Source organism: Macrobrachium nipponense, chromosome 22, assembly GCF_015104395.2.
Source record: "Macrobrachium nipponense isolate FS-2020 chromosome 22, ASM1510439v2, whole genome shotgun sequence".
Lineage (NCBI taxonomy): Eukaryota > Metazoa > Arthropoda > Malacostraca > Decapoda > Palaemonidae > Macrobrachium > Macrobrachium nipponense.
Genome location: NC_087213.1, coordinates 2,287,295 through 2,299,794, shown reverse-complemented (window position 1 = coordinate 2,299,794; position 12,500 = coordinate 2,287,295). Strand labels below are relative to the sequence as shown.

Genomic DNA, 12,500 nt, shown 5'->3' with positions numbered 1-12,500 from the left:
AGACTTTGGTAATAATTGTAGACCTTAGACCTGATGAGCAAAACATAGCAAATGTTTTTACAGTAGATTTCTGTGAACGAAATACTTCCAAATGCAACGGCAGACTATTGGTAAGAATTTCATTTTGATATCCATCATAAGTCATAAGAATTAGTATCAGAGCAGAATATAACTTTTGCTGCTTTATTTATCATAAAAGTTTTAATTACAATGTAATCATTATAATTTCTACTGAAAACTTTCACTGAAAGCTAACAAATTCAGAAAATTTTGGATACCTCCCTCATTGATACCTGCATACATATGAAATAACATTAGGCATGTATGAATTAATGTATTATACATGATTAAAACTCAGAATATGGAATTTCCTGACTTTCACAGCATTTCCAAATCATTTAACCTGATTCTCATCAGATGCATTTGTACAGTAGTAGCCAGTCTTAACTCCAGTAACATTTGTTAACTCACTTCTGCTTCTCTATCCTCTTCCTACATCAAATTTGATGCAAATTGTCTTGCTGAAGCCAAGACCAAACCACTGGTAAGGTGCAGTTTTTCTTCAGGTAATAATACATGACACTGCAGCTCTTTCTTATGCTGCCCGTTTCCTTATATTGTCTTGACTGAAGAAAATAAAATTTTATCTTTCTTTAACCACAAGCATAATGTTAACATCATCAACCTTGCATCTGGGTAGGCCAAGTAAACTGTCTACTAAAGGCATTTGCCAAGGACTTCGGTTTTCTTGCTCGAGTTTACACCTCTATGATCAAAATTTGACATTTAATTACTCTTTTGCTCTCTCCTTACTTGAAGCTTAGAGCTTAGATACTGCGAGTGGAAAATTACAATACATAGTTTTCATTCCATCCTGACTTATGCTAGTATCCAAATAATAAAAGACCAAATGATATAAAGCCTGTTTTATTTGTTATATGGACAAGTTTGAGATGCAACAAGTATAAAATTCAAACTTCCACATGGAGCCAGGGAAATATACGTATATAATGAAAATGAGACCTAATAACACAGATGAATGTGAATAAAATTCTAGTTTACTCGTACTGTACTGCACTCAGATACAAAACACTAGAGAATATTCATTCTAACTTTCATATACAAATTCAATTACCAAAAATATGATTTTGAGCAAATGGAAACAGTCAAGAAAGTCAAGAGTCTACAGAAACACCTTGCATATTTTGACACAAAATGTCATCATATGAGTAAAAAACAATGTTTCAATATCCAGTCCCTAAATGAAAATATTTTAATGAAATTCCATCTGAAAATATCACAAAGGTATAAAAAGTTATGAAACTACCTTACCACTGCCAGGCAAACTACACGTCCCTAATTTTCTTGAATGACAAAAGAACTTTTGAATACACTCTTCCTTATCAAAATGGTCAAAGAAGGTAACACAGAATCATATGTACAAACTGCAATGCCTAACTTGTGAAAAAATTTTCTTACAAAAGCAAATACAAATATTCTTTTATAAAACAATAAAACAGTATTGTAAAATATCATGTCCAAGGATACCGTTTCTTATAAAAGGACTAGTCAAAGACATGACCTGATAAAATTTTTTGCTAAAACTTGTTTCTTGTTTATTATATATCTTCATAAAGCTAAAGCAGGAGCCATTTCCATTTATGAAATTCAGCAACCTAAGATAAAATTTTAGATTTACATCAAAGCTCATTATGAAGCTTCTAAATTTCCAAATAATTAACAAAAGAGCACACACAAACATTACAGTACACCCTTGCCAGCCAGTTTTGTTAATAAGTTTTTAGTTTTCCAAATTTCATTATGATTTTGTCTGAGGATAAACAATAAAGTATATCATGTTCCATAAATTCCAAGTCTTCCAAGTTTATGTTGAAGTGTAACTGTGCACAGCACACTTATTAAGACTAAATTTCAGAAGTGCCATTCTTTTACAGCTAGTAACATGGAAGTGAAGCACTACAATGAAACCATACATGCAGAAGTGTGGTGTCTATCTGTTTGATGTTTATGATAGACACATTTTGATCTTATTTATGATAGTATACAAAATTAAACTGCAAATTATTGTAGAGGAAGGAAAATAATTACTTTTATACAGTTCCGACAAAGTACAATGTTCTCATTTGTGTTAGCTACTGTATGTGTGAGGGGTGCATGGTACACAAATCTCTCTCTCATTCTCTCTCTCTGTTGTTACTTGGTGACTGGCTACTTCCTATCTTGATGGAATATGATAAACTTATTGGTATCCTAGTTCAAAGTATTACATATCTATATCTTTTACCAAAACAAGAGACTGTAAATAAAGAAAAGCTTACTGACCATTAGAGCAAAATTATACATTCTTAAATGCATTCTAATATGACCACTTCTAATGTCAAACCCAGAAATGTTTGATGAACATTTCAGAACAAGCCTACCTTACTCTCTTTTACATTTAATAATGATAGATTTTCCGAGCAAGTAGTTTCTGGAGTGTAACACACAAGCAGCTGACAAGTGAGTACTGCATGTGCATGGTTAGACTTAATATTTGCGGAATGTTACCCTTGAGCTGATGCACTGAAAAGTCATTGAAGTCACTATCAGGAAGTCATTTAAACATAATCATAATAGCTTTTCAAGGCAGTACCCCTTCCCCCCAACCCCATAATGTCAATATATATATAAAAAAACTTGTAGAAAACACCGAGTCTAGCCAGGACAGATTTCCCTCTCTCAGATCAGAGCCTAAAAACATTACTGAATTACTACCCTCTTATTGAAATCCAGATCATAAAAGATCACATCATACATATATAATACCCTCTTCAACGAGTGTTTTGCAATATCCACGAAGAAATGATATTTAATGTTTTAGATGTTACCACTTCATAGCACAGTATTGTAGATTATGCAAAACCATGCTATGAAGTGGTATTAATTTGCCATATATCACCTTTATTTATTTTTTCAACAAATATGATCATCAGTAGAATTACTCTCTCCTTCACGCTTTCTTCATAATACATTAAAAATTTATAAATGCTCTCTCATCTTAAAAACTTTAAATTTATATCTCCCAAGTCAATATAATAACTAGTTTCAAAATTGACTTTAGTCATAAAAAAACATTGACACTTGAAGCCATTTTATAGAAATACAATACCTGTACTCAGTTTCCCTCTGCATATTAAAAGCTTACAAAATATTGAGACTTGCAGATTCCAAAGTTCTATCGAATCAAGTGTCCTATATGCAAACTAATTCTAAAGGGTATAAAATTCATCAAAAAAATAACCTACGAATAGTGTTGATGCTGAAGTACAATTACTGGTAAAATGGATAGTTTATTCTTGAGTGAAATATACGATAAGCCTATTGGCAACGATAAAATGGCTTTCAAGATACACAAGAATGTACAGTATTTTAAAAGCACAGAAGTACATCTTTTTCATCACAATTACTGCATGAGGTTTAGCAAATATAAAGGAAATTCATCACTTCAATATTGCATATACTAAATGGGACCACTAAAGATGAACAATGTCAAAAATATGCCAGAAAAATTTTGCAGCTGCAAACTACCATGAGGTTTACTAAAGTGGACATCACAAAACACATAAAATTGGCAGAAGAATAACTTAATCCACGTATAGTATTAATTTCCAAGTGAATCATTATTTTGATTTGCACAACAATTCAGCAGACCATCTAAGAAGCAAAGAAATTCGAGGATTTAGGGTAGCTTCCAATGAATTTTGCTGGTGCATTTCACAATAAATGCAAGCCAGTAAATGAATATCCTCATCACTACACCGATACAGTACTACTTAAATCAGCTCACTGAATTTCCATATTCTAACTAATTTCAAATGTAGGAGTCTAAAAGACACCAAAAAACATAAAGAGGATTGGAATTGCAGCAAAGTTGTTCTAAAATACATATAAAAAGTTTCAAATATCACCATTTAACTGTTCTTGGTCATCTCTTGTCTCAAATGATAAAGGTATGAATTAATGTTAGGTTATTGCCTAAAAGGCTTCATTACAAGTATTTGAAGACCAAAGGAAAATGGAGACAGAACATACCCACACGTGGATGAAGCTGATTGTGACGCACTTCACTCCGGGTCAATATCCATCAGTAAACTTAAAAGTACATGTTGGCTAAAATACACCGAATACAAAATCCTGCTAGTATGACAACTAGACTTTGTGGTTAAAGTGTACCAAAAAAAGAATATTACATACTTTCCCTGCATGTGAAATACATGATACATTATTGTGGTCACAGTAATATGATGGTATGATGAGTATTAAGTTATCACAGTCCTATAGGATATATATATATTTATATATATATAAAATATGTGAGAAGAGTAATGTCATATGCAACTAGAATGTTTTGCCATACACTCTTCATAACCATAGAGCACCAAAAGAAATTTGAAAAATGATGAGCATAATGACAACATGACTAAGTAGCAGATGGTAGGGCATGGGAATAATGTTGTGAAGAGTAAGCATCTACACAGGCGTAACAGCACTGTATATCGTGTTGAATGAATATTGGTGTAAGCAGTCACGAGCAGTCTCTACTGCATGCAATAGTGAATTTTATGCTTGTACACATTCTTGCAAGAAAGAAAAATCAACATTACATATTTTCAAATAAAATAACAATACATATTTTGTATTTCTATAAAAACTTACCTAATAAAAATATAGCACGTTTCACAATGAAATTTCAGCTATTCTGTACAAAAATTCCGTCTTTGTCAATCACAATGGATTAAATCTAAGAAATAAACACTTCTGTAATTAAAATGCTATGCAACAATGAGTCTCTTTTACAGGAACCAATAAACTCTTTACTTTTTACAATAAAATCACATTTAATATAGTTCTGTTCTTTGGTACGGAGGCTGAATTTTTTCTGATATAATTTCAGACTGTAATTACACTAGAGGCCCATATTCTTGGAAGTAATATAAAAAGGTAAGCATGATTTCTGTTATGCATAAATATCTAAAATAACAGACTGAAAGTCAATAGTATTAATTGAATATACTCTTTACCTTGGCCATCAGAAAGTAAACTGTAATCTACACTGTATTATCTAAATTGCATTACTGACAAGTTCAAACACCATAATTTTCCATAGCATCAAAACCTCACTAAAGAAATATAATGGAAGACAAGAAATTTTAATGACAAAACATTAAAATTACACATTTTTTCAATCATTATCAAGCATGACATACAGATTCCACATTCAAACTAATGCTTACCACCTGTTAAAATCAGTCAATAAATGTGGAACATCTGTTATCAAAGCTCTGTGCCCATGAAAAGACTGAACTATGCACACAGACTGGCATCATTCATTCACATTTTCTACTTATTCACATGGTGGTATACAGAGCTATGTGCAAGGGGCCCCTAAATGTACAGCTTTGTGAACAGTCTAGTTTTCCATAAGAAGATTTAATTTCTTCCCTACTGTCGAGGCTGGTCTGCAGATGATTTCTGTCATCCTCTATCATATCCAACTGATATATACTTCTCTGTAAATTAATTTAATGCTGTACCTTAACAATTATGGATATAAAAACTAACCAAGTACATTCACTTACACGATCACTTCAGAATGCCGACAAAACGTATTCTCTTCATCTTTGGGAACAATGACAGAAGTTTAAAAAGTCCAATGACCCAATGTTCTCTCCTTAGTAACAGGCAAATTTACAGCAATGTACTCTGCTGGATATCATAGCAGCTGGCATAATGAAACGGATTAAATGAATTGTTTATTCACTAAAAATACATGGAACCCTTGCCTCTAAATTTTCCTTCTATAATGTTGTAAGTCTCCATCTAAAAAGCCTGTTCACCATAATGTGATGATATTATAACTCTTAATAACTCAACCCCTCTATATATTGTTTCCTCTCTCATTCCTGAAAGAGGCCACTATTTCACTTGCTGAATGAATTAATAGTTGGGATATGCAACCTCACTATAATCCTAATATTTTTATAAAAGGCCTTCCAAAAAAACTACAGCTTCACATGAAAGTATCAAACTAATCCATATGAATGGTACAATCATTTAAATTTTCTTCTATTTAAGGGATTTAAGTTGAACAAACAAATCCTGAATATTACCAGGCAAGTGTTAATTATTCAATGAGAAGTGAAGCAGAAAACACTCTGAAGGTTTACAAAAATCAACACAGCATCTACAGAAGGAAAACTCATTTTAAAGACTGGTTTGAAAAAGTAAGGAAATCACCACTAATAAACATCGATTGCACACACCATTACCTGTATATACTAGAGAAAGTCAAGTATTAAAAGAAAACTAATTTAAAATTCACAAGGGAAATCTGATATGTTATCAAGTACTATCCACTTTCTTATAGTACCTTAATAGCCAAAGAAAGAGTATATTCACTTAAACATATAAAACATCAAAAACTGATAAAAGAAATAATATGAACCTGTTGATGATCCCTGAATTTCAAATTATCCAAATGTCTGTTTCTTTTTCATGAACAATGTATGTACTCTCAGAGAGAGTATACTATGTGATGTGCTTGAATATGTAAGAGGTTAACTTTACATTAATAAGTAAATTGGGGAAAATTTTTACGATTGTGTCACCAACGTACTGAAGCCTATTAATGACATGAACAATACGACTTTGATTACATACTCTGCTATTCACCGAAGTGGATCTGTTTACAGATGATATGCTAGAACATCAAGTAGCTTTAGTGGCAAAATTCATACCTCAAAGTACCAGAAGAAAGAGTAACATGTACAGGTCTAGAAAGGGTGAGATCTTGAACTTGATAAACATAAGCTTACTCCAGTCTAAAATACATCTAAAGACTCCAATGAAGATATGTCTCTGGGTGAATAGTCACACATCTTAACTGATGAACAAAAAATAAATCCAAATAAATATCCTACTGACTATAAGATCTCTATAATCTCAAAAACAAAATTTTCAGAAAAAATAGACATATAAAACACGCAAAAAATGTAAAGACCATCATACGCTTTCATACTGCACTGCCTGCAACTGCACCCATATGTGCTTGTAGTATTTGTGAAAATGTGCGCTTGTGGGCGGATGTTCGGACGGATGAAATGGCCCGGAACAAAGCATCGACGCACAGGTCCTCTGGTAATCTTGTGAGGAACTGAGCAGCTGTAGCAGTGCACTCTTGGTTCATGAGTGATGTCTCATACAACTTAAGGATTCCTGTGGATAACACCAAAAGAAATATTTGCACCTGTAATTATAGTACCAATCTTATTTCCAAAGTTATAATAAGTCTATATAAAACCTCTGACAAGAGGAAGCAATTACTCCAGAATGCCATTAAAACTCCTAAGACACAAAGTCTTTTTATTTGGTAACGATGACCAGACTTTTATACAACTAATCTTCACCCAAACAGGTCATACAAAACTCTTGCAATTAATAGTATTTTAAAATTAAATGAGGGTTTGAAGAAGGGACTGGCAATGAATGTCACTGAAGGATGGGCCTTGTTATTCAAACCTTTCACATATTTGCTGAATCATGAAGCTACAGCCTTGAACACTGTAGAGAAATTACATTTTAGCAATATTATTATCATTACATAAAGGATTAGTTTATCCAGACCTCTGAGCCTAATGAAGGCTTGTCTTGGGCTGGTTTTCAGGAATTAATCTTGAAAAAAAACAATAATAATAATTAGACTTTATTTAGATAACCGGCTTTACTTAGGAACATGCTGATTCTATTAAATAAGAAATCTTTGCTTCAGCAAGAATGCCTTTTAATGTTGGGTTTCGAAAATATAAGCTTCTTTGATGGTTCCAAATGGATAATCAACTACTAAGTGTTGGACAGTCATTGGTGGTTTGCATGCAATAAATTTCATTGGGTCTGAAATGACCATGTGAAAATCTAGTATGGCCTATACGTAGTCTTGTTAATATTACTTCTTTAGCTCTTTCTCTTTGAGATGACGACATCCATGAATGATCTTCACTTTTTATATTTCTCAGTTTGTTTGTTGTTGGCACTTATGTCCAACCTGTTTGCCAGTCTTGATATATTAAAGCCTTGATAGAGGTTACCCAGTCTGACACTGGGGCGTGTGTCATTGTTGATGGAATAGTGCAAGCTAATTTGGCAGCTGTATCTGCTCTTTCGTTTCCTTCAATTCCCACATGCTGGAATCCAACATATTTTTATTAACAGTCATGACTGAATAAATTAATGTATTTTTATTTGGATTTTTTGTACAAGGTGATTTGGAGACTTGTACTTGTCTATAGTATCTATAGTACTTCTTGTGTCACTGATTGTATCACTGAAAATTATGGTGGAAATTGCTCTCTTCTCAGATATTATGCCCAGTGCTATTCGTGTGGCTGAGTTCTGCAGTGTATACTGATGATATTGGGGTTAGACTTATTTTAACTATTTGTCTTTTGAGAATGCTGAAGCTGCCACTCCAGTGTTGTTTTTTTTATCCATCTGTATAGATCATCAGTTGATCTCCCTTTCTTCTGATGTGCTCCAACTCATGTTGGCAGTACGTACACCTCTGTTTACCATATTTCTTTTTAGAGGATATGATGGAGCAGCATATATTTTTACTCGTTTGAAAGTCCAAGGTGGTGGGAGTTCCATTGCTGGATGGAAAATTGGTGTAATATTATGTATATTCATTAAATATTTGGTTCTTTGTGGGAATGGTTTCCAAATCTTTTATTATAATTCAGAAAGCAAACAGCAGTGGGAGATGTTCCTGCTTGAAGGGAAAGGCCCCTACGCATGGTTATTATGTTGCGGTGATGTTTTAGGTGTAATATACCTGCTTCTACTAACAGAGAGTTTATAGGGGATGATCAAAATGCTTCCGTGCACAAACGTATTCCTGCATGGTGCAATGCATCTAGTGTTTTTAATATAGCTCTGAGGCAGATGAATATATTGGGCAATAATATGTAATCTATTATAGATAATGCTTTTGCTTTGTATAACATTAGCATGGTGATATTTCCAGTTCCCCATTTGGTATGTGATAGTTTTTTCAATATGGCAATGGCTTTTATGCCTTTTGCTTTAATACACTATATTTTTGAGGTGTGCTTTCCAGTTCAGGTGCTGATCAAACATCATTCCTAGGTATTTAGTATTTGTGCAGAATTTAATTTCAGTATTGTAAGGATATAGCTTAATTGTTTTGAGTTTTAACCGTCTTTTATCTTTATAGAAAATTATTGCATTTGTTTTATCTATTGAAAATTGGAATCCTACTGAATTTGTCCAGTTGGTAATATTTGTGATGGCTGTATTGAGGATTCTTTGGGCATGTCTCAGCATGCTACTTCTATAATATATGGGAAAGTCATCAACATATAAGCTGCTTTTAATTCCTTTTGGTAAATCCAATGTAATATCATTGATTGCTAAAGTAAACAGACTACACCTTAAGCCTTGGGGGATTCCTTCTTCCAATTCATAAAAATTTGAGCAACAATTTCCTATTCGAATTTGGAAAGTTCTATCCGATAGAAAATTGTTAATAAAAATTGGTAAATGGCTTCTCATTCCTTCAGTGTGAAGTTTTTGCATGATATTGTGTCTCCATGTCATATTATATGCTTTTTCTAAGTCAAAAAATATTGCCACTGTTAATTTTTTCTGATCAAATCCTTTTTTGATATGATCTAGATAGGTTAGTGGATCAAGGGTTGATCAACCAGCTATTGATCCTGATTGCATTGATATCAGGATTGATTTTTTAGTTATGACATGTTAGTCATGAATTAACCATTTTTTCTAGTATTTTACATAGCCACCTTGTCTAGAATATAGGTCTATAATTGGATGGATTACTTGAATCTTTCCCAGGTTTGTTTATTGGAATAATGATAGCAACCATGTTTCCATTTATCTGGAAAAACACGTTTCATCCACATGGTGTTATAGAATTTTAGTACATATGATTTGGCAAATGGGGGCTAGTCTTTGTATCATTTCAAATGAAATTTTATCATGGCCTGGGGCCGATGGATAACATGAATCTAGAGCATTGTATAATTCATCCATATTAAATGCATAATTATATTCTAGATCTTCAATAGTATCAAAATAGGGTATGGTATTTTTTCCTTGTGTTCTTATATTTTGAAGATGTTCATTTACATTGGAGTAGGCACTTATGTTTTCAAAGTATTTCCCTATTATATTTGAGATTTCATATGGGTCATGATCTAGTTTCCCATTTTGGTGTATTGCACTTGTTGGGTGCCAAAAATTTTTCGTTAATTTTCCTTATATTTTGCCAAATATCTTTCATAGATGTACTTGTTGACAAGCTTGAAAAATAATTTTTCCATGATAATATTTTCTCAGACATTACAAGTTTTCGAAATTTGGCATCATATTTGTTATATAATGGTTTAATATAATTGATTGTTACGTTGATGACTACTATCTTGTTTAGAATGTTTGTGTGGCCGGACAATTTGTTGAGGGCTTTGAGCCGTGTCTTAAGTCTGCTAAGATTTCTACTTAATACGTGTTTGGTTCTGCTTAAAGTTGCTAAGGTTGGAGTCCACCATGGGACAGGGGATTTTTTGGGGGGAGGCCTTGTTCTAGGTATGCTCTTATCAACAGCATTTATTATGAAATCCATGAAGAATTCACATGTATTGTGGTTTTAGTTATGATGAAATGGTGGTATATTTCTGGAATGTAGATTGTAAATGTCCCAAACTGCTTTTTGGATATCAAATTTTACAGGTGGCAATATTTTATTATTATTTAAATAATTAGGGACTATGGGGAAGTGGTCAGTAGTATATGAGTCATCCAGGACATTCCACTCAAGTCTTTCAGCTAAGTTGTCTGAACACAGCGAGATATCTACTGAAGAAAAGGTTAAGTGGGCATTGGAGAAGTAAGTTGGCACATCACTTTCATTTAGGCAGCATAGGTCATGCTCCAATATGTATTTCTCTATGTTTGTTTCTGGTGCGTCAGCAGGGTGACTGTTATCCCAAAGGGGACTATGAGCATTAAGATCTCCTACTATAAGTAGGGGCTCATGTAGATTATTAATTTGATAGCTGTTATTTTATGCCTAGTTTTCCACCATAAGTTGGTGAATAACAAGCAATTTTATACTGTCAAATATTTGTTGGGTTAGATCCTATGTGTTGTAGGCATATACATATTGGGTTGTGGTCTCGTAGGATTCTTTGTAATTCACCAAGACGTAATAGTCGGGTTAAGAGGCCATTTATATTCCGTTGAATAATTTTATATTCCATTATTGGGAGGAATTGGTGTTCAATTCTGTAAATTGATTGCCGATTTTCCTTGACTTGGAAGTTTATATGCATTTGAATTGATTTGAGGTTTTTTAATTGTTGTATTTGTATGTTGTTTATTGGATCCAACAGTTGTGTGTTTTTCATAATTAGATATTAATAAGTCTATTTTCTATTTTATAATTTCCTTTTTGTATTTTAAGGACTCAGAACATAATTCATTCTCATGTTGGTGTGTTAAAAGGCATTTCCTCAATTTAATAAAATTGTCTATACAATTTTGTATTGTGTCCTCTGTTTTGGTGGTTAGTTGGTCATATGCAGAGCTGTGCACCGCTAATCAAATTTTGGTTCTGCACCTCACCACATCTCCGCAACTTTGAGTGAGAGGTGGTTACCACTACCGCTACTTCTGCAACTTTTTCAACTTATGGGAAAGCTACTGCACCTCCGCTACCGTTACTTTTACTGTAAAGCGCAACCAAAGCACAACTCAAAATAAATAGCTTTTTTAATGAAACAGAAATTCTAACACATTTATTCACTGTGCCGCACCACCAAAACAAATTTAATCCTGCATCTCTCAGACTTTGACAGCCAATTGTCAACCGTTAAACAAGCAAATAGCAATACGGTAACTTGTTAAGATGTCTTGTTGCATTTTTTGATTTTTTGTTTTTGAACAGTAGCGGTTGCAGAACTAAATTTTTGAGTTCTGCAACCCGCTACTCCGCTACTTTTGGCACGTGGAAGCGGCCAATCAAGTCCGAAACCAAAAACAGGGTTCCACAAGTTGTGGAGGTGCGGACTAAAATTGCGGAACGCCCACCTTTGGTTATATGTACCTATGTAGCACTCATTATAACCACAAGACGAAGCATATTTGGTGATGTTAGTTATTGGTTCAAAAGTATTTGATCTAGCTTTAAAAATTTCTGGTTTTGTAATTCTATTGGTCCTTTTCTGTAGTGATACGGAATGTTGGTTTGAGGGGTTATTTGCTTTATTGTTATTAGTGGAATATTTGAGTCTTGTGGATGGTTGGGGTTTGATAGTTATATTTTGGTTTGGTTTACTGGTACGATTTTCATTAGTATTATCTGTTTGGAATTGTAAAGAGTGAATAATTGATTTTTTACTGTCCAG

At 33.3% G+C, this 12,500-nt stretch overlaps 1 protein-coding gene across 1 annotated transcript in view; it reads right to left on the bottom strand.

The window, feature by feature from the left end:
* Window positions 1-911: 911 nt before the first annotated feature.
* Window positions 912-12,500, bottom strand: part of LOC135198438 (TBC1 domain family member 12-like) — a 156,426-nt gene continuing 144,837 nt past the window's right edge. The window contains exon 9 of the mRNA XM_064225985.1: window positions 912-7,275. Within this exon, the coding sequence (XP_064082055.1) occupies window positions 7,073-7,275 (203 nt within the window). The 3' untranslated portion in view covers window positions 912-7,072. The remainder of the gene's footprint in view (window positions 7,276-12,500) is intronic.